General features: G+C 39.5%; 1 protein-coding gene across 3 annotated transcripts in view; it reads left to right on the top strand.

The window, feature by feature from the left end:
- The window catches only part of naa40 (N-alpha-acetyltransferase 40, NatD catalytic subunit), a 177,689-nt gene that overhangs the window by 109,040 nt on the left and 44,149 nt on the right, over positions 1–24,500 (top strand). For all 3 annotated transcript variants that reach the window (XM_077544498.1, XM_077544500.1, XM_077544499.1), the window contains one exon: positions 9,478–9,618. In XM_077544498.1, the coding sequence (XP_077400624.1) occupies positions 9,580–9,618 (39 nt within the window). In that variant the 5' untranslated portion in view covers positions 9,478–9,579. The remainder of the gene's footprint in view (positions 1–9,477; positions 9,619–24,500) is intronic.

Genomic DNA, 24,500 nt, shown 5'->3' on the forward strand with positions numbered 1-24,500 from the left:
CCGTAATGACCGCACTGATCATTCTGCTGTTGTTTGCCTCTGGTGCTATCGTGAGATGCGTTTTCTTTTCTTTTTTTCTTGAAATTTTGCTTTGTTTTCTTGCTCTCCGCTTGACAGGACAGAAACGCTATTACAAGCTGTCTGACACCTCGTCTTTGCCTTCTGCCGAAGATGCTTTGGCTGCCATCTGCTTGTTTTTAGCAAGGCACAGCAAGAAAGAAATTCCAAATGATGTGCTCCGCGCCATCCGTGATTCTGAGGAAATGCGATATAAGAGATGATGGGGCAAAGAGGGGGGGAGGCAGTGGCGGGGGGGTCCCGGGAGGGTGAAGATTCACGGACATATGCTGTCTCCATCTTCCCTCTCCTCCTTTCAGGGGCCGAGAAGACAGGCGAGGAGGACAACATGATTATTAACTCATAAGCTGCTTAATGCTGTCGTCAAATGAGAAGCGCCGGTGAGGCTCAATTTCCTGCGCGGCCGCCGGCCCGACCGACCGCCAGCTCGCGCCCGTGCCCCGTGTCGCCTCCTCACATGCGCACGTGCGCGACGTGATGGATTAAAGCGGCCGTCGGGGAAATGAAAGGTGGAGACCGCGTTGCTCACATCAGCCTGACTAATTACACACTATATAGCCCGCTACCTGGGTGGATGAGTGAGTGAGTGAGTGAGTGAGTGAGTGAGTGAGTGAGTGAGTGAGTGAGTGAGTTGGGTTGGCACGGTGGATGCGGTTGGGTGAGTGAGTGAGTGAGTTTTTGCATGTTTGGAAAAATTTGTGAGTGAGTGAGTTTTTGTGTCACAAAATGTGAGTGAGTGAAGTGAGTGTGTACAAGAGCATGAGGGACGGAGGGAGTGAGTGAATGCATGTGTGAATGATAAATTGAGAATGTTTGAGAAGTGAGAGTGAGTGAGTGAGTGAGTGAGTGAGAAGTTTAAGTGAGAGTGAGGGAGTTGGGTTGGGTGAGTGAGTGAGTGAGTGAGTTTTTTGCATGTTTGGCAAAATTTGTGAGTGAGTGAGTTTTTGTGTCACAAAATGTGAGTGAGTGTGTGTGGAAGAAAGTGAGTGTGTACAAGAGCATGAGGGAGTGAGGGAGTGAATGCATTCATGTGTGAATGATAAATTGAGAGAATGTTTGAGAAGAGTGAGTGAGTGAGAAGTTTAAGTGAGAGTGACTGAGTGAGTGAGAAGTTTAAGTGTGAGTGAGTGAGTGAGTGAGTGAGTGAGTGAGTGAGTGAGTGAGTGAGTGAGTGAGTGAGTTGGGTTGGCACGGTGGTAGCGGTTGGGTGAGTGAGTGAGTTTTTTTATGTTTGGAAAAATTTGTGAGTGAGTGAGTTTTTGTGTCACAAAATGTGAGTGAGTGAAGTGAGTGTGTACAAGAGCATGAGGGAGTGAGTGAGTGAATGCATGTGTGAATGATAAATTGAGAATGTTTGAGAAGTGTGAGTGAGTGAGTGAGAAGTTTAAGTGTGAGTGAGTGAGAAGTTTAAGTGAGAGTGAGTGAGTGAGTGAGTGAGTGTGAATGGGAGTGTGTACAAGAGCGTGAGGGAGTGAATGCATGCATGTGTGAATGATAAATTGAGACAATGTTTGAAAAGTGTGAGTGAGTGAGAAGTTTAAGTGAGAGTGACTGAGTGAGTGAGAAGTTTAAGTGAGAGTGAGTGAGAAGTTTGAGTGAGTGAGTGACTGAGTAAGTGAGTGAGTGAGTTTTTGCATGTTTGACAAAATTTGAGTGAGTGAGTGAGTGAGCGAAAGAGTGTGTGTGTGTGTACAAGTGAATAGGTGAGTGAGTGAGATTTTTTTGTGTGAAAGAAAATTTGTGTGAGAGAAAAAGTGATAGTGATTGAGTGAGTGCATGAGCGTGTTTGTATGAGAGAGATTGAAAAATTAAAAGAGTTTAGAGCATTGAGTGAGTGAGTGAGTGAGTGACTGAGAAGTTTAAGTGAGACTGAGTGAGAGAATGAGTGAGTGAGAAGTTTGAGTGAGTGAGTGAATGAGTGAGTTTTTGCATGTTTGACAAAATTTGTGTGAGTGAGTGAGCGAAAGATTGTGTGTGCGTGTGTGTATAAGTGAATAGGGAAGTGAGTGAGATTTTTTTGTGTGAGAGAAAAGGTGATAGTGATTGAGTGAGTGAGTGCATGAGCGTGTATGTATGAGAGAGATTGAAAAATTTATGAGTTTAGAGTTTAATAAATGAGTTTAGAGCATTGAGTGAGTGAGTGAGTGTGCATGTTTGTATGAGAGATTGAGAGTGAAAGAGTTAATTGAGAGCAGTGAGTGAGTGAGTGGGTGAATAAGTGAGTATGTTCTGTGAATGTGTGTAGCACTCTCTGTCCAACGTCTTAATCAATAGTGATTCACAATTATTGACTGATCTTTTTTTTGTTTTTTTTAAGTATACTTGTTTTTCTCCAACTATTTTCTCCATTCGTATGCTAACAACATTGTGGGAAGAATTTGACAAAGAGCCTTTTGTGTCCGGCGCGAGGGCCATAAAAGCACACTGGGTCCATCGTACGCCTCAGGGATCAACTGGAGATTAGCGCCAGTCTGGCCAGCATCAGTTGAATTCTCAGAGAAAAGTGTTAAAAATTGATTTTTTATTTCTCAAGTGGATGCTTGTGGACTTAAACAGTAGTATCGCACATCTCAGCTGAGGTTTTAGTGGGGGGGTTGGGGGGGGGGCGATGTTCTGTGGAGCGAGTAATGAATGTCTAATACTGTTTTTCCTGTCTTGCCTGTTGTGCTTTTTCCTCAGCTAATGGCTTATTTACTGTAGTTCACGTCCATGCTTTAGAATATGGTATAAAAGTGATTATTGGAGCTCAGCACTTGAGCGTGTAATGCATGTAAATCGCTTTCTGCAAACGGCTCCCTCCCCAACCTCATTATTTGTGTTTGCGGCCGTGTGTAAGTCAAAAGATTTCTTGCGGCGGGTTGACTTCTGGCAATTTCCACAAGTTGCTACGGACGTACGCCTTTTCCATCCCGGGGTCGTGGGAAACCTTCCGCTTATCAACCTTTACCAAGAACTAATGCACTTAAAAATACTTCATAAATCCCGAGCCATGTCGTACTGGAACTTGTTACCTCCTCAAATGATGTCAATGACCAGTCCTGTCGCCATGAACCCTGGAGAACCCACAGGGTCAAATTTGGCCCCTATAATATTCTGCTACTCAAATAACAAAGACCTTTTTTTTTTCCAGCAGTGATTTTCTTGTTTCCATTGGCCAAAGTGTGTTTGTACATTCAAAATCCAGTTCTAAAATGCAACAAAAAAATTATATTGTTCAATGTAGCTGTGTATTTGATTGATTATTTTCTTAAATTCTAAATAGTTTACTGACAGTTTTTGTTATTCTGATTTTTCGAAATCATACCCCTAAATCCCAAAAGGGTCAAATTTCGCCTTAATCCTAAATTAGGGAATAAAGGGTTAAAATTGAAAAAAAAACATATATTTTCGTGTTCAGTGAATTTATAGCAGTCATTTAATGTATAATTCATAATTTTCCAAAGAAGAAAAGGGTTCTTGGGTTCTCCAGGGTTAAACCAAATCTTTAAAAAATAAATAAATAAATAAAAAAATCTGTGTCACTTGTCTTGTTTTTGTTTCACTCTTCTGTTTTTCTTTTGACAGTTAACATAATTTGACTTAAGATGATGTTGTCTGTGCTTTTAAAATATACCAATTGTCATTGTTAAAGTTTTATATTAACTGTGAGTGGACCTCAGAAAAAATTGTCTCTGCACTGGTATGGGGATCCTTAATTATTATTTTTATTTTTATTTTTTTGCAAAAAAAAATCCTATACATTTGCATTGAATCTTTTGAGCCTAAAATGATTTTTTTTAATCAGTCATTGATTTTATCATGTGTGTTAAAAATACATATTTAAATAAATAATTTTGGGATCGTCGATTACCAATACAAAATAGAACAAATTATATGCGGATTCTCTTGCTTTATGTCACAAGTTGATGACTGGGCCTTTTTTTTTTCAAGCACACACACATACACACACACACACCCTCTCACTGTGTGCACTCGCAATCGACCTCATCCGACCAATTAAAGGGAACGCTTAGTTCCCGATCAATGGGTTAATGCTGGGGTGGAGAGGGCAGAACAAGGATAGAGGGACATTTGTGTCCCAATGTGCATGTCCTGGTGGAAGTTTATATATATATATATATATATATATATATATATACACTCGGTTAGCCATTAGCAACGAGCTAACCGTTGCTCCAGCCTTGAGATGTTTATGGGCTCTCATCGCCGTCTTGTCACTTGGAGTGACCCCCCCCAAGCCACTTGATCTTTAAATGTGAAGCATGTCTTACCCAGCAACGCCACAAAATTGCTCGTAACTCAAAGTGTCGACGTGCTCGCTTGAAGTAGAGCGGCGTCGCAGCGCATCCGACAACTTAACAAAATAAAAGCATTCAACGTCGTGGAAATAAATCACTATAATAAAATTTTGCAGTAATAAATTAAATTATACTGCATATTTTTTGTGGGGACTGGTGTCAAGTTGGATTTTAAAGTTTTAAAAAAATTGCATAATTTCACTAGTTACTTATGTTAAAAATGAGCCGGCTCTTAATGTGAAAAGAAAAATGCACTGAGCTGTCACCATTGTATTACAAATGCAAAATTATGCCATGTAGTGACAGAAAAATGACCAACACAAATCTGTTTTTTTGCAGTACAAATTTAAAATTTTGTATTGAAATGACTGTATCAATTACCCCCCCAAAAATGCAACATTATTTAAATTTGGGAAAAAAATTACATTTTATTGTAAATTTAGATATAAATTGAGATTAATTGTCAGTTAATTATTGAAGTCATGCTATTAATTACGATTGCAAATTAATTAATCGACTGACACCTTTAATATTTATGTATCATAAAAAAAAATTGTATTAAATCCCCCATTTAACCCTTTTAGATACTACTATTATAGAAGTCCGCCTGTTTTTTTCTTTTTCTCTCAATAAATGTGCCAGGAAATGCCACATTTTGCCAATTTTTTGCCCCCTTTTTCCAGGACAAATGGAAGTTTCAAAATCTGGCAAGTATTTGTCAACATTATATGGTTCAAAATGGAGCGCGGCCTGTGTGGCGATAAAGCGTTCACTCCCACGCAACATTAAGTGCAGCCAAGTGACGCTAAGACACGTTAACACATCAAAAACCGGCTGTGATGACTTCTTTTCTTTCTTTCTTTTTTTTTTTTTACTCACTTTAGTCAGTCTACAAAGCAGTTTAAAAACTCCCGGTGATAAAGTAGCAAGGAAGTGCAGGAATGGGCTCTTTGTGCACTGGTGCGCGTCGTTTTTTGTGTCACCTGTGGGCACCAGGAGGACTTGAAAGTGTTGATCACACAGCGACTTTGCCTTCAAAAATATATGAAAGCGGGCGTTCGCCCTCCCTGAGGACCAAAGTCTTTCTTTTCCTGCTCATTTCCTCACTTCTCTGTTTATCGCCGATAAACAGATGCTTACGAAAATAAATCTAATTCCCATTAAGTTCTCCGGAAGAAAATCGTTCTCGCCATATGACGTGCGCCCAAAAACAAAGGGTAAAGTGCGCGCGAGTCAGCATGTCAACACACTGAAGTTTTTTTCTGTTTGTTTGTTTTCCTGGAAAAAAAATGAAGAAAAAAAACACTGAAGTATTTTCAATGCGGCAAACTGGTTCAACATGGCAGGAAGTGCCGGCAACATGAACATCCTCACAATCGCCTTCTGTCATTTCCATTCTCAATATGCAACCTGCTCGATGCGGGATTACTCACTCAGGTTGCCGCCATCCTATGAAACGTGTGTTTTTGTGCAGCGCCAGGAAGAAAAGAAAAAAATAAGTGAAATTTTGTGCGTGCCACAGAGCTGTTAATTTCCGCCCGAGCGACAGAGGTGATGAATGTGGCGCTTGCCGTTTAATGAGGACCGTCGGCGCCGCCTCGACTCGGGTGACTTCCCTTTGTATCGCTTGGTCATGTTACTTTGGGTCACCTGTGATTTTTATTTCATTTTTTTCCATTTCTCTATAATAATAATAATAATAATAATAATAAATAATAACCCTAATCCGCTCCTTTTTTTATTTCCACTTTCAACTTTCCCCCCTTTTCTGCATATGTTTAGCCGCTTTGGCCAAACTGACATGCCCATCTTTTCAGGCCACGCTGCCTCTGTTCTTAACCTGGGTTCGATCGAACCCCGGGTCAGCCAGTCTCAGGGGTTCAAATCCTGAATCATATCAACCATATCATATCACCCTCAACTCATACACCGTGTGATTTCTTTTTTAAAAAGATATGTTGCGTACAATATGAATTCACGTGTGTAACGGAAGGTATGGTGTTCCACAGGGTTCAATTCTGGGGCCTCTGCTGTTTTCACTTATCTGCTGCCCCTAGGTTCCATCTAAAGAAAACAGTGGTGGTTGTTTTAAAGTGCAGTGTAAATACAGAGTTGAGTTGAGAGAGCGTCCTAACTGCATGATTTGTTACTTTGGGTCACCTATGATTTTCATTTCATTTTTTTCAATTTCTCTATAATAATAATAAATAATAACCCCAATCCGCTCCTTTTTTTATTTCCACTCTGGTGATTCAATATTCTTTCAACTTTCCCCCCTTTTCTGCATATGTTAAGCCGCTTTGGCCAAACTGACATGCCCATCTTTTCAGGCCACGCTGCCTCTGTTCTTAACCTGGGTTCGATCGAACCCCGGGTCAGCCAGTCTCAGGGGTTCAAATCCTGAATCATATCAACCATATCATATCACCCTCAACTCATACACCGTGTGATTTCTTTTTTAAAAAGATATGTTGCGTACAATATGAATTCACGTGTGTAACGGAAGGTATGGTGTTCCACAGGGTTCAATTCTGGGGCCTCTGCTGTTTTCACTTATCTGCTGCCCCTAGGTTCCATCTAAAGAAAACAGTGGTGGTTGTTTTAAAGTGCAGTGTAAATACAGAGTTGAGTTGAGAGAGCGTCCTAACTGCATGATTTGTTACTTTGGGTCACCTATGATTTTCATTTCATTTTTTTCAATTTCTCTATAATAATAATAAATAATAACCCCAATCCGCTCCTTTTTTTATTTCCACTCTGGTGATTCAATATTCTTTCAACTTTCCCCCCTTTTCTGCATATGTTAAGCCGCTTTGGCCAAACTGACATGCCCATCTTTTCAGGCCACGCTGCCTCTGTTCTTAACCTGGGTTCGATCGAACCCCAGGTGAGCCAGTCTCAGGGGTTCAAATCCTGAATCGTATCCTCAACTCATACACCGTGTGATTTCTTTTTTTAAAAAGATATGTTGCGTACAATATGAATTCACGTGTGTAACGGAAAGTATGGTGTTCCACAGGGTTCAATTCTGGGGCCTCTGCTGTTTTCACTTATCTGCTGCCCCTAGGTTCCATCTAAAGAAAACAGTGGTGGTTGTTTTAAAGTGCAGTTGAGTTGAGAGAGCGTCCTAACTGCATGATTTGTTACTTTGGGTCACCTGTGATTTTTATTTCATTTTTTTCCATTTCTCTATAATAATAATAAATAATAACCCTAATCCGCTCCTTTTTTTTATTTCCACTCTGTTGATTCAATATTCTTTCAACTTTGGAACATGCAGCATGAGCCATCCAGAATTTGTTTTTCCTTTTGACGGCACAAGTTAAAAATAGATTTGCCTCACAGGGTCCTTATTGTCATATTGCTAAGCAAATTGGTGGTTAATCTGATCATCAATAACGAGATTACGTGACCGTGTGCAGCCACGGGACTGTGCGTCTTCTGACACTTGTGCTAATTCAATACATTGGCGTCCATGCTGTATTCCGAAGGCAGTAGTGTACCTCGGCGTTTGGAAATTGTTGTTGCCAGTTGTTGTTTGCCAGGCACCAGAACACCGCGCCTGTCACTGTCGCAGTCTCCCGTTTCCATGACGACCGCCACATCTCAACTCGGGTCTTCGGGAGCGGTTGGAAGGAAAGCAATCTGGAAAGCGTTTAAGTTCATCTGACGCGTTTATGCCAATGACGGATCACACGCGCACACGGGCACACGCACGCTCTTGTTTTTGAGTCCAAGTGCCGTGGCAACAGGTGTCAGATGTGTTCAGCGCCGCCCACTTCATCTCATTTTTGTGCCGCTTGCTTGTGCCACTTATGTCAGCCGTCGCAATGAATGTGAGATGCTGTCGGAACACTTTATCTTTCCCTCCTTATCTTTCCGCACTCGCACGTACACACCACACGGCACACGTCACGGCTATCTGCCATCTCTCCTGCGGCCATCGCATGGTCCGCCTTGTCCGTCCTTATCTGCCTTTTTGTTTTCCCGTATCGCTCACCTCCTCCCGTCCATGATTGGCTTGCTTGGAGGCCCACCGTACATTACATTTGTTGGCACGTCTGCCTCAATAAACTTTATATATATATATATATAGATATATATATATTGTAAGGAAGAACAGCTTTTTCTTCCGCGTGTTCGTTGTCTTTCGGGCAGAGAGAATGTTGATTATCTGAAAACAGGCTGGAGATCGGTGAACAGTTCCTTCGAAGGTTTTATTTTTTTACAGAATATTCCGGACACAAGCAAGTTTACAGACAATGGCTGCAGCTTCTCGCAAGTGTCCCGATTACAGATACTTACAACCTTCTTATACTATCTTGACGGGCGGTACCACAAAGCCTCCACCAAACAGCCCACCTGGAGTTCACCGGGCATGAGATAAGACTTTAAAAACATCATTGATTACAGACACTTGGCAGAAATTGCGGTAACACTCACAAAGGTTTACTGAGGAAATAAGGAAAATTAAAACAGTTATGACTAAATCTGGGCAGAAGACCCTCTTCAATATATATATATATATATATATACATATATATATATATATATATATATATATTTTTTTTTTTTTGTAATTAATCGCATGACTTCAATAGTTAACTCATAATTAATCTCAAATTTTTTATGTGTTCTAAATGTACAAAAAATATATTTTTCTAAGTTTCCTACTCTTCTTAACATAAAAGTAAAAAATAATAATTATTATTATTATTAATAATAATTCATAAAATTGTGTTTAAATTGAAAATAGGTCCTGTAGTGTAAAAAACTAGTGTCATAATTGATTTGTGTTGAGGTCATTTTTCTGCCACTAGACGGCATAATTGCATTTGTAAGACATCGGTGACATCTGAGTGCATTTTTATTTTAATAGCTAATCTTTAAAGTGGAAATCAACCTTAAACATTTACTGGCAACAATACGTTATATGTTACCTCACTAGTCTAAACATGACATTCTGATTAATATTACATTTGTGGAATATATGCATTTTACCTGTCCTTCACCTCCGTAACACTTTCCAATGAATTATCCTCCATTATTATTACCATCTTGTTCATTCCTGCAGTCATCTTGACCTTCCTCTCCTCAACAGCTTTGCCTCATCCTCCTCCTCCTCGTAGCAGCCCAAGGAGAGTCATCAGACGACCCCGTCGAGGTCACAGGGGTTCAGAGGTCGCTCGGCGAAGACGTCCACATGTCCGTGTCAAAACACCAGCTGGCGCAAGCATCTCAGGTTAGTGCTGTTTGCTCGGAAACTTTAAAGTGGGCCCCCGTCTTCATTATTTTCAACGCATCCCACTGGACAACCTACTTGAAATATGACCGTAAATTTCAAACTTTTCACACATAGAGCAATATTTTTCAAAAGAAATGTCTGACAGACTATTTGAAATAAATGCCATTTTACTACTTTCCTATGAGCCATTTTATGACATTTTCGACTGAGCCATCGTTACATTGTGCATTACATTTCAACCAAACGATTTTTCCTCATGAAAAATAACTGAAGTCGTGTAAGACTTTGTCACCCGACATTCTTATTGAAGCAGGCCGAGGTTTAAATTGCAACAGACTTGCATCAGCAGATTTCCCGAGCATCTCGGAGTCTCGTGTTTCTTAAGAAGCAGGTTTGGAGATCGACTCCCACCCTCCCCTTTTTCCCCCCCTTTAAAGGATAACCAAGTTAGAGAAAGCATTGAACATCTGTTGCCGACGTCATGCCGCAAAATCCCCCCCGGCTGCCGCCTGTAGAATTTTGATGGGGAGCGTAGCAGGAAGTAATAGAGATAAATGCGGCGTGCCTGCGAATCCATCTCGCCGCTTCTTCACTCCGAGTCGCCGCATTGCCCCCGTGATCCGGGTTGGAATGCTTTCACACACATACGCGCAGGATTGTGTTTGTCCTCTCCTTTGCTGCTTTTCTTGCAAAAGTACACAAGCAGCGTCTTTCATTCCGCTTTGAGATGTTTCGAGTACGATCTCTCGGTTGCAAACATGCGGGCGCTCCACAGCCCGTCCATACTGATGTGTTTGCCCGTATACAGTCGTCCGCTGACACCTTTAACCCTGGAGAACCCTTTTCTTCTTTGGAAAATAATGAATTATACATTAAATGACTGCTATAAGTTCACTGAACACCAAAATATATGTTTTTTTTTATTTCAACCCTTTATTCCCTAATTTAGGATTTGGGCGAAATTTGACCCTTTGGGATTTAGGGGTATCATTTCGAAAAATCTGAATAACAAAAACTGTCAGTAAACTATTTAGAAATTTAAGAAAATAATCAATCAAATACACAGCTACTTTGAACAATATAATTTTTTTGTTTTATTTGTTGCATTTTAGCCATCTTGTCACCACCACTCTGGCTCATGTAAGTGCAATATTCATCCACTAGATGGCCCCATGCAGGGGTCAGAAGTGGCACTCTGGACTTTTGAAGTTAAATTTGTAAAAAAAAATAAAATAAGGTCTTTGTTATTTGAGTAGCAGAATTTATAGGGGCCAAATTTGACCCCGTGGGTTCTCCAGGGTTAAATTAGCATGTTCCCACACGTGCCGCCTCCTCACCGCCATGCCAAGCTGCTCTTTTGTTGCCAATGATGTTCTCTGACTACATTTGACTACTTTTAATCTCTTCCTCATTAAATTAATACCTGACAAAGCAACCATGTAATCCAATAGAGTGCTGACAAATAATATCTGGTCCGTTGAAATAGTCAAAAGAAGGATTGTTGAATGAGCGAGAGTGGACAACGAAGAGTCCCTGTTGTATCTTTTTTATTTACCGTATTGTTTAATCCCTGGAGTTTTGTCCGGCCCATTAACGACAAGTCTGTTTCTCTCCTCTAAACCAATGGTCCCCAACCTTTTTTCCGCCGTGGACCGGTCCATAAATTTCGCGGACGGGGGGGGCACCACTGCCCTAAAAAAAAAAATATTCTTATTTTTTCTTTCTTTTTTAATTTTTTTTTTTCTGGAGAGCTCAGTATTGTTCATTCGGTAATTTTACCGATTTGACATGTCATCATCATTGCAGTGAGTGAAACTCTTGACTTTTCCCATAACTGACATTCCCAAAACTCAATACTAATCAAATGCTGTATTTAGACTGGTGGGTCTGCATAGAATATATTATTGTAAAGAACCTTTTGAGGTGGACTTCCCTTTTCTTTTGCAACAATCTTGTCGAAGTGTGGTCAAACCAGCAGCAAAAATTAAGTTTTTACTTTCAGGTAGGCTGCTACGTCGTCACTTCCAAATATGGTCGCACAGGAAACTGGTCCAGCGAGTGCAGTGTGAAAAGGGCTTTTGCAACACTGTCCATACATCTTGTTGAAGTGTTGTTAAACCATTAGCAAAAATTCAGTTTTTACTTTCAGGTAGGCTGCTACGTCATCACTTCCAAATATGGTCGCACAGGAAACTGGTCCTTTTGTGTTGCCGCATGACTCATTCACACTAAGCGAGTGCAGTGTGAAAAGGACTTTTGCAACACTGTCCATACATCTTGTTGAAGTGTGGTCAAACCATTAGCAAAAATTCAGTTTTTACTTTCAGGTAGGCTGCTATGTCATCACTTCCAAATATGGTCGCACAGGAAACTGGTCCTTTTGTGTTGCCGCATGACTCATTCACACTAAGCGAGTGCAGTGTGAAAAGGACTTTTGCAACACTGTCCATACATCTTGTTGAAGTGTGGTCAAACCATTAGCAAAAATTCAGTTTTTACTTTCAGGTAGGCTGCTATGTCATCACTTCCAAATATGGTCGCACAGGAAACTGGTCCTTTTGTGTTGCCGCATGGCTCATTCACACTAAGCAAGTGCAGTGTGAAAAGGGCTTTTGCAACACTGTCCATACGCTAGGGGTTGAACTGATTAGTTAACGCACGGACTTGACCAGTCCGTAAGGACAATAATAGCATAGTCAGTCATCCAATCACAATTCAGGCAGACAGAATTGACAGAAATCGACGTTACACAATTGGCAGCAAGGTATCATTGCAAAGCATTTCCTAATTTCCGACTTCCGTAATGAGTGATTGGATAGAAAAGTGAAAACATCCAAATGGACTTTCAAGCGTCTCCAGCATGAACTTTCCACTTGAACTCAGCCTCAAAGCCACGTGGTCATACTTGGGAAGAATTAAGGAAGTAAGGAACATGCCTCGAGCCCCGCTGAATGTGGTTTGCGTTTAGTCATTGTTCAGCGACTGGAATGCTGCGCCGCCGCTGCCTTGTTCAAAGAACCCAAAGGAGGTTGAGCCAGGCCAACTTTGGCTACGCTCTGCGAGCTAACTTAGCCCTCAGACCATTGCTATGTTTTAGGGAGTGCTTTAGACTTGGTTGCTATTAAACACAGCTGCCCTGGTTTCTGGTAGCAAACAACAGCTTATCAACATTATTATCTCCATACATTTTTAGTGAAGGAAGTTCCAGGAAGTGGTTTTGAAAGGCAACAACGAATGCTTTCATCCACTTGCGTATTCCAAAGTTGTAGGTCACAAACTACTCCGTTATTTGATTATAATGCAGGTTTGTCCTCAGTGTTGACAGTAATGCATGACTTTGTATGTTATTCAGGTTTCTCCTTGTCTCCACTCAGAGGACAAAGTCAATATTCCTGCTGTTTTTCCCCCCTTTTCTGCATATGTTTAGCCGCTTTGGCCAAACTGACATGCCCATCTTTTCAGGCCACGCTGCCTCTGTTCTTAACCTGGGTTCGATCGAACCCCGGGTCAGCCAGTCTCAGGGGTTCGATCCTGAATCATATCCTCAACTCATACATCGTGTGATTTCTTTTTTTTTTTAAAAAGATATGTTACGTACAATAATGAATTCACGTGTATAACGGAAGGTATGGCGTTCCACAGGGTTCAATTCTGGGGCCTCTGCTGTTTTCATTTATCTGCTGCCCCTAGGTTCCATCTGAAGGAAACAGTGGTGGTTGTTTTAAAGTGCAGTTATAAATACAGAGTTGAGTTGAGAGAGCGTCCTAACTGCATGATTTGCAATGCCAAGTTGAGCAATTCTAGCTATGTAGCAAACTAAAGGAACACTTTCTTAGAGATGGGGAATACATAAACACAAAGCTTTCTGAATTCAAGGTGGAGAGAGAAAGATTTGATGTCAACTCTATAACTATGGCTTGAATTTAAAAAAAAAAACATATTTTTCCATAAACAAGGGTCGATGAATGTGTGTAGAAACTGGTGGAGTTCAGTACCAACAATTTTAAGAACCACTATTTCATGCGCTCGTATCTCGAAGGGAATAGGAAAATAATGTAATTATTAATAATGAAAAGGAAAATGATGTACCCAAAAAAAAAATCAAGGCATGAAGGAAAGAAGTAGTCCAGACGGGCTACTGTGCTTTTGTGTTGGGTCCAATCAGGACTTGGCTGTGAATCAAAGTGCAATCCTGCGGCATGACAAACTTAAAGAACAGTGCCAGTTCCGCGTAAAAACTTGATGCTGTGAAAATGCAGTGCTTGCAGAGCTTTCGGGATGGATTTCCGGGTTTTGGAAGAGAGACCGAAAGCTGGAGGCAGCAGCTCCTATTTTGGGCATTTCTGAAACCAACCTGGCTCACAGAAACCATATGGCATTCTAGTCGAATAAAGAAAAAGAAATGTGTATTAAAATGAAAATTTCATTGAGCACTCCCAGTCCAGCACCCCCCCCCCAACCCCCTCCCCACAAATGTGAACTTGAAAAGAAAATAGCTTGTAGACGGTCAAAACGCCTCAGTAAGCCACAGTAATATAAAACACCACACGGATAATATTCGTTAGCCGTTCTATGGCATTTTGTATTGTTTGTTAGCATTAAGCTAAACTATGCGGTCACACACAAATGTGTCATTCTCTCTCTTTGTTTTGTTATTTTCTGTCTTTTCTCTTTCACTCTTTTTTTTTTTTAAGTCGGGTCACACGTAGCTCACCACCACCTTGAATATGACTCCTTGGAATATTTGTAGGATTATTATTATTATTATTAGGGCCCTTGCCTCCATCCGTTTTGCTCCACTTCAGCATCACCTTCTTTTTTGCTCTGCGGCGGCGAGCTTTCCGACGCCGAGGTTGGCGAGACGCAGCGATTAGCCACGCTCCGCTGCTAATTGCGATTAGCGTTACTTAAAACCGGCTCATTTCAACTGTTGCTAATTAATTGAATTCCGCGCATTATTTGATGAGCCAAGATGTCACGTTGGCTTAAAAAAAAAAAACAGAGAGCTCGTGTCCGGAGTCATCCAATCATGTCATGCCGGAACCTTTGTCTCTTTTTGGTTCCGTTTAATTTTGACGCTTCATCTTAAAAAAAATGTAAATGTATGAACTGATTCGACCTTAAAGCTCAACAACAACCAAAGCCTTGTTTTCAGTTCTAGACCTCAAATATGCAATACTAGAAACGAGCTAATAAACTCTTCAAAATATTTTTACTCTTCCCACACATTTAAAAAAAAACGCTTATTAAAACTTAATAACATTTATTAAAACACTTATTAATATTCCTTTGCATGTGTTCTCACTTACTTGTTTCTCCAAAAAAGAGGCTAAGGGCGCTCGCTTCAAGTTGTTTATTTGTCACTCCCAGTTCAAGTTTAGCGTAAAGATAACATGTAAAACAAGAGAATTAAATGTGATTTAAAGACTAAAAATGTTCAACCAAAACATGTAATGCATTTAAAGAAAGTCCACTTGCTTAATGCTAACGTGTCATGCTATGCATTAGCATAGACGTCATGGTAATTCTAAAAAAAATTTTTTTTTTTAAATCATTTTAAAAAATGTTGTTTAAAAACTTCAATTGGTGCATAGTCGGGGAAGCCCACGAACCAACCCCCCCCCCCCCCCTTCCTTCCCCACCTCATTGAATAGTTCCCTTGAGAGCTGTTGCGGCCAAAATATATGGGCTGATATTTTAACACACAATTCCTTTAAAGATAGTCCACTTCCTTAATGCTAACGTGTAATGCTATGGATTAGCATAGACGTCATGGTAATTCTAAAAAATAAATAAATAAATAAAAAATCCTTTTAAAAACTTGTGATATCATGATGGTTCACTGTACATCAATTGGTGCATAGTCCGGGAAGACCCCCCCCCCCAACCCACCGCCCTCCCCCACCTCATTGAATAGTTCCCTTGAGAGCTGTTGCGGCCAAAATATATGGGCTAATATTTTAACACATAAAAAGCTGATCAACAAGCTGCAGGGCCTACTAAAAAATAAAAATAAAAAATAAAAAAAAGCAAAAGATGTGGCCGAAAGGGGCATGTTGTCCATTTCTTGTGCCTGGAAATCTAAGACGGAAGCCAACGTCCAAATGCTGGCGAGCTGTTTGACTTTGCACTTCCTCGCCCGCCAAATTCCTTTCACAAGCTTTTCTCTGCAGGCCGTGCGTTCCTTATCCCAACCCCCCCCCCCCCCCCCCAAACGAAAGCCATCAAATCCACAGATTGGCACGTGGATCTGGAATTTTTTAGAGAGCCTAAATCGCTTCTCCTTTGGAATTAGAGTCCTGGAAGGTAAGCAAGGGAGGGGGGCAGCATGTTTGGCCAGTGGCGGGAATGTGCAAGTATGTCGCCGTGGCGCGAACCCGGTGAGATGTGAGGACCACCAGGTTAAAAAAAAAAAAAAACTTTCTCCTGGCGGCATCGCTAAGCGCGGCTTGTTGGCGCGCTTTTCCGCTGCCGCTCTCAGAGAGCCGTATGAGGTTAATCCGACTTAGTCTGCAGCCTGATCTAATGAGTTGGCCCGCTCTCCTCCCCTGCGTCATTGCACGTTTAAGCTCCATACTGGGATACTCACACCGGGAATTGTAATGCACTGTGATTAGTAGAAGACTCATCATCATTTTGGGTTTCGTCGATCGACTCGAGAATCACAATTTCTGTAGATGCCTCACATGGATGCAGAAGAGCCGACGCTGGACTGAGGAAGGTGAAATGTGGGAAATTTCTCATGGAAAATATGGAATTCTTGGAATTAGCGCTCTAGCCCCTTTAATGTAATAATTTCCTGAGAATGTATCATATATATTATATCATATCCTGAAGTCTTTGCGGCAGAGCGGTTCTAATCAAGCAGCCATATTAGTTTGAAAAAAATCACTATCATGTTAAGAGTATGAAAACTGAGAAAAAAAGTATTTTATTATACATTTTATTGTACATTTAGATATTTTTAGCTGGGGTAAGACAAACTGTTTGAAATGCATTTTGCTGTGACGGAAGTCTTACAAATGCAATTATGCCATCTAGTGGCAGAAAAATGACCTCAACACAAATCAATATCACACTAGTTTTTTTTTACAGTAAATCTTTTTAATTTTAACTAAATTTTATTATGAAATGACTGCATCAATGGCAAAAAAAAAAATGCAGCCATATTAGTTTGAAAAAAATCACTATCATGTTAAGAGTATGAAAACTGAGAAAAAAGTATTTTATTATACATTTTATTGTACATTTAGATATTTTTAGCTGGGGTAAGACAAACTGCTTGAAATGCATTTTGCTGTGACGGAAGTCTTACAAATGCAATTATGCCATCTAGTGGCAGAAAAATGACCTCAACACAAATCAATATCACACTAGTTTTTTTTTACAGTAAATCTTTTTAATTTTAACTAAATTTTATTATGAAATGACTGTATCAATGGCAAAAAAAAAAATGCAGCCATATTAGTTTGAAAAAAATCACTATCATGTTAAGAGTATGAAAACTGAGAAAAAAGTATTTTATTATACATTTTATTGTACATTTAGATATTTTTAGCTGGGGTAAGACAAACTGCTTGAAATGCATTTTGCTGTGACGGAAGTCTTACAAATGCAATTATGCCATCTAGTGGCAGAAAAATGACCTCAACACAAATCAACATCACACTAGTTTTTTTTTACAGTAAATCTTTTTAATTTTAACTAAATTTTATTATGAAATGACTGTATCAATGGCAAAAAAAAAAATGCAGCCATATTAGTTTGAAAAAAATCACTATCATGTTAAGAGTATGAAAACTGAGAAAAAAGTATTTTATTATACATTTTATTGTACATTTAGATATTTTTAGCTGGGGTAAGACAAACTGCTTGAAATGCATTTTGCTGTGACGGAAGTCTTACAAATGCAATTATGCCATCTAGTGGCAGAAAAATGACCTCAACACAAATCAATATCACACTAGTTTTTTTTTACAGTAAATCTTTTTAATTTTAACTAAATTTTATTATGAAATGACTGTATCAATGGCAAAAAAAAAATGCAGCCATATTAGTTTGAAAAAAATCACTATCATGTTAAGAGTATGAAAACTGAGAAAAAAGTATTTTATTATACATTTTATTGTACATTTAGATATTTTTAGCTGGGGTAAGACAAACTGCTTGAAATGCATTTTGCTGTGACGGAAGTCTTACAAATGCAATTATGCCATCTAGTGGCAGAAAAATGACCTCAACACAAATCAACATCACACTAGTTTTTTTTTACAGTAAATCTTTTTAATTTTAACTCAATTTTATTATGAAATGACTGTATCAATGTCAAATAACTCCAACATTGACTTCCAATTAAATTAGTAAAAATGCACTTTGAGGGTTGAATTTAATCAATAATATGTTTTGTGTCCCCACAAGTATAGTATTTGTGGAATATGAATGAAGCAGCAAAATCCACCCGTTGTTATCCATCTAGGGCGGCGGCCATTTTGCCCACTTGCTGTCGACTGAAAATGACATCAGTCCCTCAGGGCTCAGGTAGCAACCAATCACAGCTCAGCTTGCTTAAAATCAATTTTAAGGACCTCAGATGACCTGAAAAGAAGTAGCGTTCGCTTGGTTGCTTTATGTTTTTGAAGGAATGATTTAACACTTTTCATGATTGTTGAACTCAAAATTTTCAATAAGAAAAAAAAAAAGGATGAAAGCTGATACTTCACATTTTCGGCAACGTTCATATTCATTGGATAAAACACCAATAAAACAATGTAAAAACAAAACAAAAAACAAATATCTGTAAATTGTTATTTAACCTTCAGGTGCAATATTACGGAAGCGTATTGCATTCACTTGAAAAAAAAAAAAGTCCTGTTTTTCTGACTAATTTTTGGGGGGAGCGTTGTTTTTTTTTAATATTCCCCCCCCCCCCCTGTTTTTTTAATATATATTTTTTCTGTTTTTTAAAAAAAGTATTTTCCTCTGTTTTTCTGAATATTTTTTTCACCGAAAAAAAAAATCGGTAAAACTGAAAAAAATATTCAGAAAAACAGAAAGAAAAAATAATAATACTCCAAAAAAAGCAACCCAAAAAAACGTTGTTTTTTTTTCCAAGTGAATGCAATACGCTTCCGTACAATATAAAACAATTGGAAAATACTTTTTATCATTTCAAACTATTTATTTATTTCTTGGGAAATATCAACTACAAACTTTTTTCAGTTGGTCGTTCGAGTTTTAATTCAGGAATTTTGTCATTCTGAAAAGATTAGTTCCCAAGAACGAGCTGAACAGTCAAAAGGTTGGAATCTGTTGAGAAATGTGACAAATCATTTCCAATATGTGCTTTATTTACCCAACGTCCTAAATCACGTTTGCAGCGTTTTCATCGCCGATGTTTGCGCACGAAATGGCCGCGTTCCCGTCACCAGCAAGAATCACTTTCCTCAACATTCTAAAAGTGACGCCGCTGGTTAGCCAAAGCCAGACTGTATTAGCCTCTAATAGCTCGCAGATGACGCTCCGGCTCATAAATGTCATTTTCCTCCTGGAGATTTAAATGCGTATCCGTTTACATTCTTTCGAGAGTTCTACATCTTTGAATGGAAGCCAAAAAAGCGAGAATTTTGCCTTAGCAAAAAGAAGCACGCGTCCATGTGTTCTCAACGTTGATTAAATGAAAGATTTATGTGCGACAAAAGTGAGACGAATGAGCGAGACGCTCGGGTGCGCACGTATAATCGCTCACTGATAACTTTCACACTTTCTTTGTCCACCATCGTCCATTTTGTCCGTCTCTAGAGGACACTTCTGAGGAGACATTTTTTTTTTTTTTACTTGCATTGTTTATTGATGCGTTTATGTTTAATTCTCGACTTTTTTTTATTTTTATAAATAAATAATATTTGATTCTCCAACAGTGTCTATGCAAGAGTATCGTCTCCCGCCCTGGCCTTGAATGCTCCTAATTATTAAGGCAATGGCTGTTTGCTGACTCTGCAGTTTTCCTCTAAAAAAAGCGCTGACTGTTGACTCACCACCGCTAAAGCAAAGACAATCGTCCCCGTGACCTCACTGGGATCGATTCTACAACATTGTCGGACGCGCCGTCTTTGCGAACACACACACACACACACACACACACACACACACACGTTTTAACACAAATGAAACTACCAGTGTATTACATACATACAAAATACAACTTTATTCTAATATTATGTTTTTACTTTGGAAAAGATGCATTTAAAATGAGGACTATCTTTTAAAAAATAAAAAATACTTTTTGTGTTTTGCTCTGCGGATAAAAAGCGAAGCATGGCGAACCTCTGTCACCCAAATGTGCGAGTGTGTTCAAAATACAGGGCGATCATTGGCAAGATTCAAACGTACTCCTTTATTTTCTGTCCAGTTATTCTCTTTGTATCAGAGCTGAAACTAATCATTATTTTAACAATCAATTATTTTTTTTGAATTAATCGATGAATCAGATTTTTTTTAAATGCTTTAATTTTCATCCCTTCATTCAAAACTGGACTTTTTTTTATTTATTTATTAAATTGACATTCTTTTATTGGTAATGTCGCAAAATTGGCTACAATATTGATTGATTATTGATTGATTATTGATCATTAATATGTCTGCTTTCATAGAGGACTAAAGAAATCTGAGAATATTTAATTTCAAAGAGGCTGAAATTCTGAGGACTTGGACAGTTGTTAAATATAAAATAAAAAATAATTATTGATTAATTTGATTGGTTGTTGATTTATCGTTGCCCCTCTACTTTGTATTAACATAATAGAATATAGCTGTCACTTCCTTGACAATAATGTTTGAGTCGTTTCCAGATAAAAACAGAAATTGTGTAAAAAAAAAATTATTATTATTATTTTTATTTTTTTTTTAAACCTTGAACCATACAACCGCGATAATGAATCTAATGGTTAAATGAATACCTCTTTGGGCGTGTCAAAAGTGCGCATTTACAGGAGAGGCGCCCACGGGATGATTGGCAGCAGGTGGCTTTCAAAATGAAAGTCTTGCACCATGCGCTGATATATTTTCAGATCCCACTCGCTGCGCTTCTCGGGGGGGGGGGGGGACGTGCGCAAAATGATGAAATTGAGGAGTAAAGTGGGCGAGTGTCACCGCCTGTGGGCTGCATGTGCTACATCTTTGGAGAAAACGCAATCTGATGCGCTCCGTGTTCCTTTCGCCCTGAGAGCAGTTTGCAGAATCTCGAAGGATCTCCGCAAAAGCAGCTTCTACAATAGGTGGAAATGGGCACAAGATTTTTTTTTTTTTTTTTTTTTACAGAGGATAAAGAATATATGCCAGGGAGGTTTATTGTTGTTTGTCTGTCTGTTTTCAAATATCGCTATATGAAAGTCACATAGATGCTATTTGTCACTATTTGTTAGCATTAAGCTAAATGTGTCATTTACTCCCGGATTTTCATTATTTAGCAGACAGACCAGACGGCCGGCGCCTTGGAATGACTATTAAACACGTCTACATTTGACTCCCCTGGTATAATAGTGCGGATTTTGCACATCTCTTAAAAGTCGGGCTTTAAACTTTATTCCCACCGTATCGTAATGTCCTTACAGCAAATCTTCTTTGGAGGTGCTGATCGTCGGCGCCTCCTTCGCTGATCTGCAGCAGGCCTCATCATGGCTAGCAGCGTGGATCTAATCTGCTCCCGCTACCGACCTTCTTCCCATCCGCCGCGTCGCCGACGAGTCGGGGCGGCGCCGTGACTCATCCCTAATAGCGTAGCTGCTTTACCGCTCTTTCAACTTGGCTTTCTTGCTCGTTTGCCACAAAAGTATTGGGACGTTGAGCTCGCCTGAAGGTGACAAAGGATGCTTTATGAACTCATCTACTACTTCATTTAAGTAGTGCTTCAAGTCTCACCCTCACCTTTACATCATTTCCTCTTTTTTTCTTGACAAAAACGAGATGAGGCAAATTGCATCTCATGGACACGCAGCCTAATTGAAATGCAATATTGATGCCCTCACACATAGGGAAAGGAGAGCCACAGTGGCCGGTGCACTATTATTTATACTTATGACCAGGTGACATTTCTTTTTCTTTTTTTATAAATTTGCACACACCCCCAAAAAAAATTCTGTTAAGGTGGGGTGCCAAGTAGGGGTGGGAATCTTCGACTGTCTCACGATTGGATTCCGATTTTTGGGGATTCGGTTCAAAGTCGATTTTTGATTCAAAATGATTTGATTGACAAGGATTTTTGCTTCCATCTATAGATGTGCAAGGAATTGTAATGATCGACTCCAGTCTGAGTCGCTAATGCTAATTAGCACTTGTATCACACAAAAGCAAGGCTATTCATACAAAACGCTTCACGAATGTTTACAGAGAAGCATCTTAACATTACTCACCGGCATATGCTCTTCTTACGCTGCAAAAAAAAAAAAAAAAAAAAAACTTTTATTGGCGTAACTTGATTGTGACTTCTACTCTCTAATGTGGCTACAACTTCAGAATGCATGGAACCACAGTGCCTCTGAGTGGCCAAATCGTGTACAACATGAACAGTGCTCCCAATAAAGGCACACACAAGCAAGGGCATTTAAATAAAATTGATTTTAGAACATTTAAAATCGGGGGGGGGAGGCGGGGGGGGGGTACTTTTTTGATTTTAGCAAATGACTGCAACAAAACAAAGAGTGAAAAATGTAAAGGCGTCTGAATACTAGCATGAACACCGATGGGAATATCATCAAAAGCATAATTATTTTATTTTTTTTACCTTAGTTTGTCTTCATCTATTTCCAGTTCTTCCTTTTTCCTTCCTTTGTTGCCAAGTGATGTTATTGGCTAATAAGACACACTTTGTACAGTACATGTCATCGTCTTGTACTGTCGGTCATGTTTGTGGAATCCGTTGCGAGTCGGCCATGATTTTTTGAGTTAATGCCTAACATGGCACAATTTGCCTCTGGATCCTTGTGAGAATATTTACAATCACACGCCACACGTGCAGAGCAGTCCACAATGCCAGAAAGGCAGGTTTGTTGTTTGTTGTTCTCCCTGTCCCGCCTCGTCCCTCTAGACCCCTCCCAGCTCAGAAGTACGAGGTATCGTATTTGTTTTGTGCTCCTTTGCGTTAGATCGTCCTCTCACACTAAACTTTGTGAATTGTTGATCAGCTCGGCGGCTCGCACTTTGATGCCGGCCTCTGGGAAGAGCAAAGAATAATTACCATTCTCTGTATTTATTTATGACTCTTCGGGGACTTGATTAGTGATATTTTTAGCTGGGGTAAGACAAACTGCTTGAAATGCATTTTGCTGTGACGGAAGTCTTACAAATGCAATTATGCCATCTAGTGGCAGAAAAATGACCTCAACACAAATCAATATCACACTAGTTTTTTTTTTACAGTAAATCTTTTTAATTTTAACAAAATTTTATTATGAAATGACTGTATCAATGGCAAAAAAAAAAATGCAGCTATATTAGTTTGAAAAAAATCACTATCATGTCAAGAGTATGAAAACTGAGAAAAAAGTATTTTATTATACATTTTATTGTACATTTAGAACAGATGTAGAATTTGCGATTAATCGTGCATTAACTATTGAAGTCACGTGATTAACTACGATAAAAAATGTAATCGCCTGACACCCCTAACACACACACACTTATATATATATTTTTTCTTTTTTCTTGTTTTTTAAGCCCACTTTTTTGCAGTTTCAGACCAAACACGTGGCCATGAACCCTTTGCATTACTAACTTATGACTGCACCCCCCCCCCCCTCCCCTCAGGCTTCATATTTGTCTTCGCACCTAGCCCCCTTTCCAAAGGTCGCCCAGTGTTAGTGTTTGAATTGGTGGCGGCGAACTCTCAAAGTCGGACCTTTTTCGTCTGTCACTACGACGCCGTTCTCGCCGGGTCAGACACATTAGACTCCCCGAAAGCCGTATTGTGGTTTCAAAGGCTGTGAAGAATGGCTGCCAGGTGCCCCGGGTCCATGTGCTCAAAAGCTTTTTGGTGCTTCACGAAGAGTTAAGAGTTAGAACGCCCCGCTCACAAAACATCTCGAGTGTGTGGAGAAGGCCTGAAGCTACGAAAGGAGGCCTGACTTGATTTCCCCGAGACCGGTAAAGGGGCTCTGGAGGGAAACCTGTAGCCGCTCACCTCTGATCTTCTTGTCAGAATGCGTCAGCATCATCGCCAAGTCCCTCCCGTGTGCCGACCCGCCTTCCCATAATGCACCTCTGCTCTCACAGAGGTTCTGTACGGGTTTAACCCTGGAGAACCCAAGAACCCTTTTCTTCTTTGGAAAATTATGAATTATACATTAAATGACTGCTATAAATTCACTTAACACCAAAATATATGTTTTTTCAATTTTAACCCTTTATTCCCTAATTTAGGATTAGGGCGAAATTTGACCCTTTTGGGATTTAGGGGTATCATTTCGAAAAATCTGAATAACAAAAACTGTCAGTAAACTATTTAGAATTTAAGAAAATAATCAATCAAATACACAGCTACATTGAACAATATAATTTTTTTGTTTTATTTGTTGCATTTTAGAATTGGATTTTGAATGTACAAACACGCTTTGGCCAATGGAAACAAGAACACAGGGACAAATTCACTGCTGGGAAAAAAAAATAAAGGTCTTTGTTATTTGAGTAGCAGAATTTATAGGGGCCAAATTTGACCCCGTGGTTTCTCCAGGGTTAAAGTCACGGTAAAAGATAACTTACAGTATTGAATCGGATAAAATGCCAAGCAAGACTATGTAAAAATATCAACTACTTGAATCCAACTATTCAACTTTTGAAGTGTGACACAAACAAACAAGGACACGCAAAGTCCGCGTGGCTCCTCCTGC

Source organism: Vanacampus margaritifer, chromosome 15 (assembly GCF_051991255.1).
Source record: "Vanacampus margaritifer isolate UIUO_Vmar chromosome 15, RoL_Vmar_1.0, whole genome shotgun sequence".
Classification (NCBI taxonomy): domain Eukaryota; kingdom Metazoa; phylum Chordata; class Actinopteri; order Syngnathiformes; family Syngnathidae; genus Vanacampus; species Vanacampus margaritifer.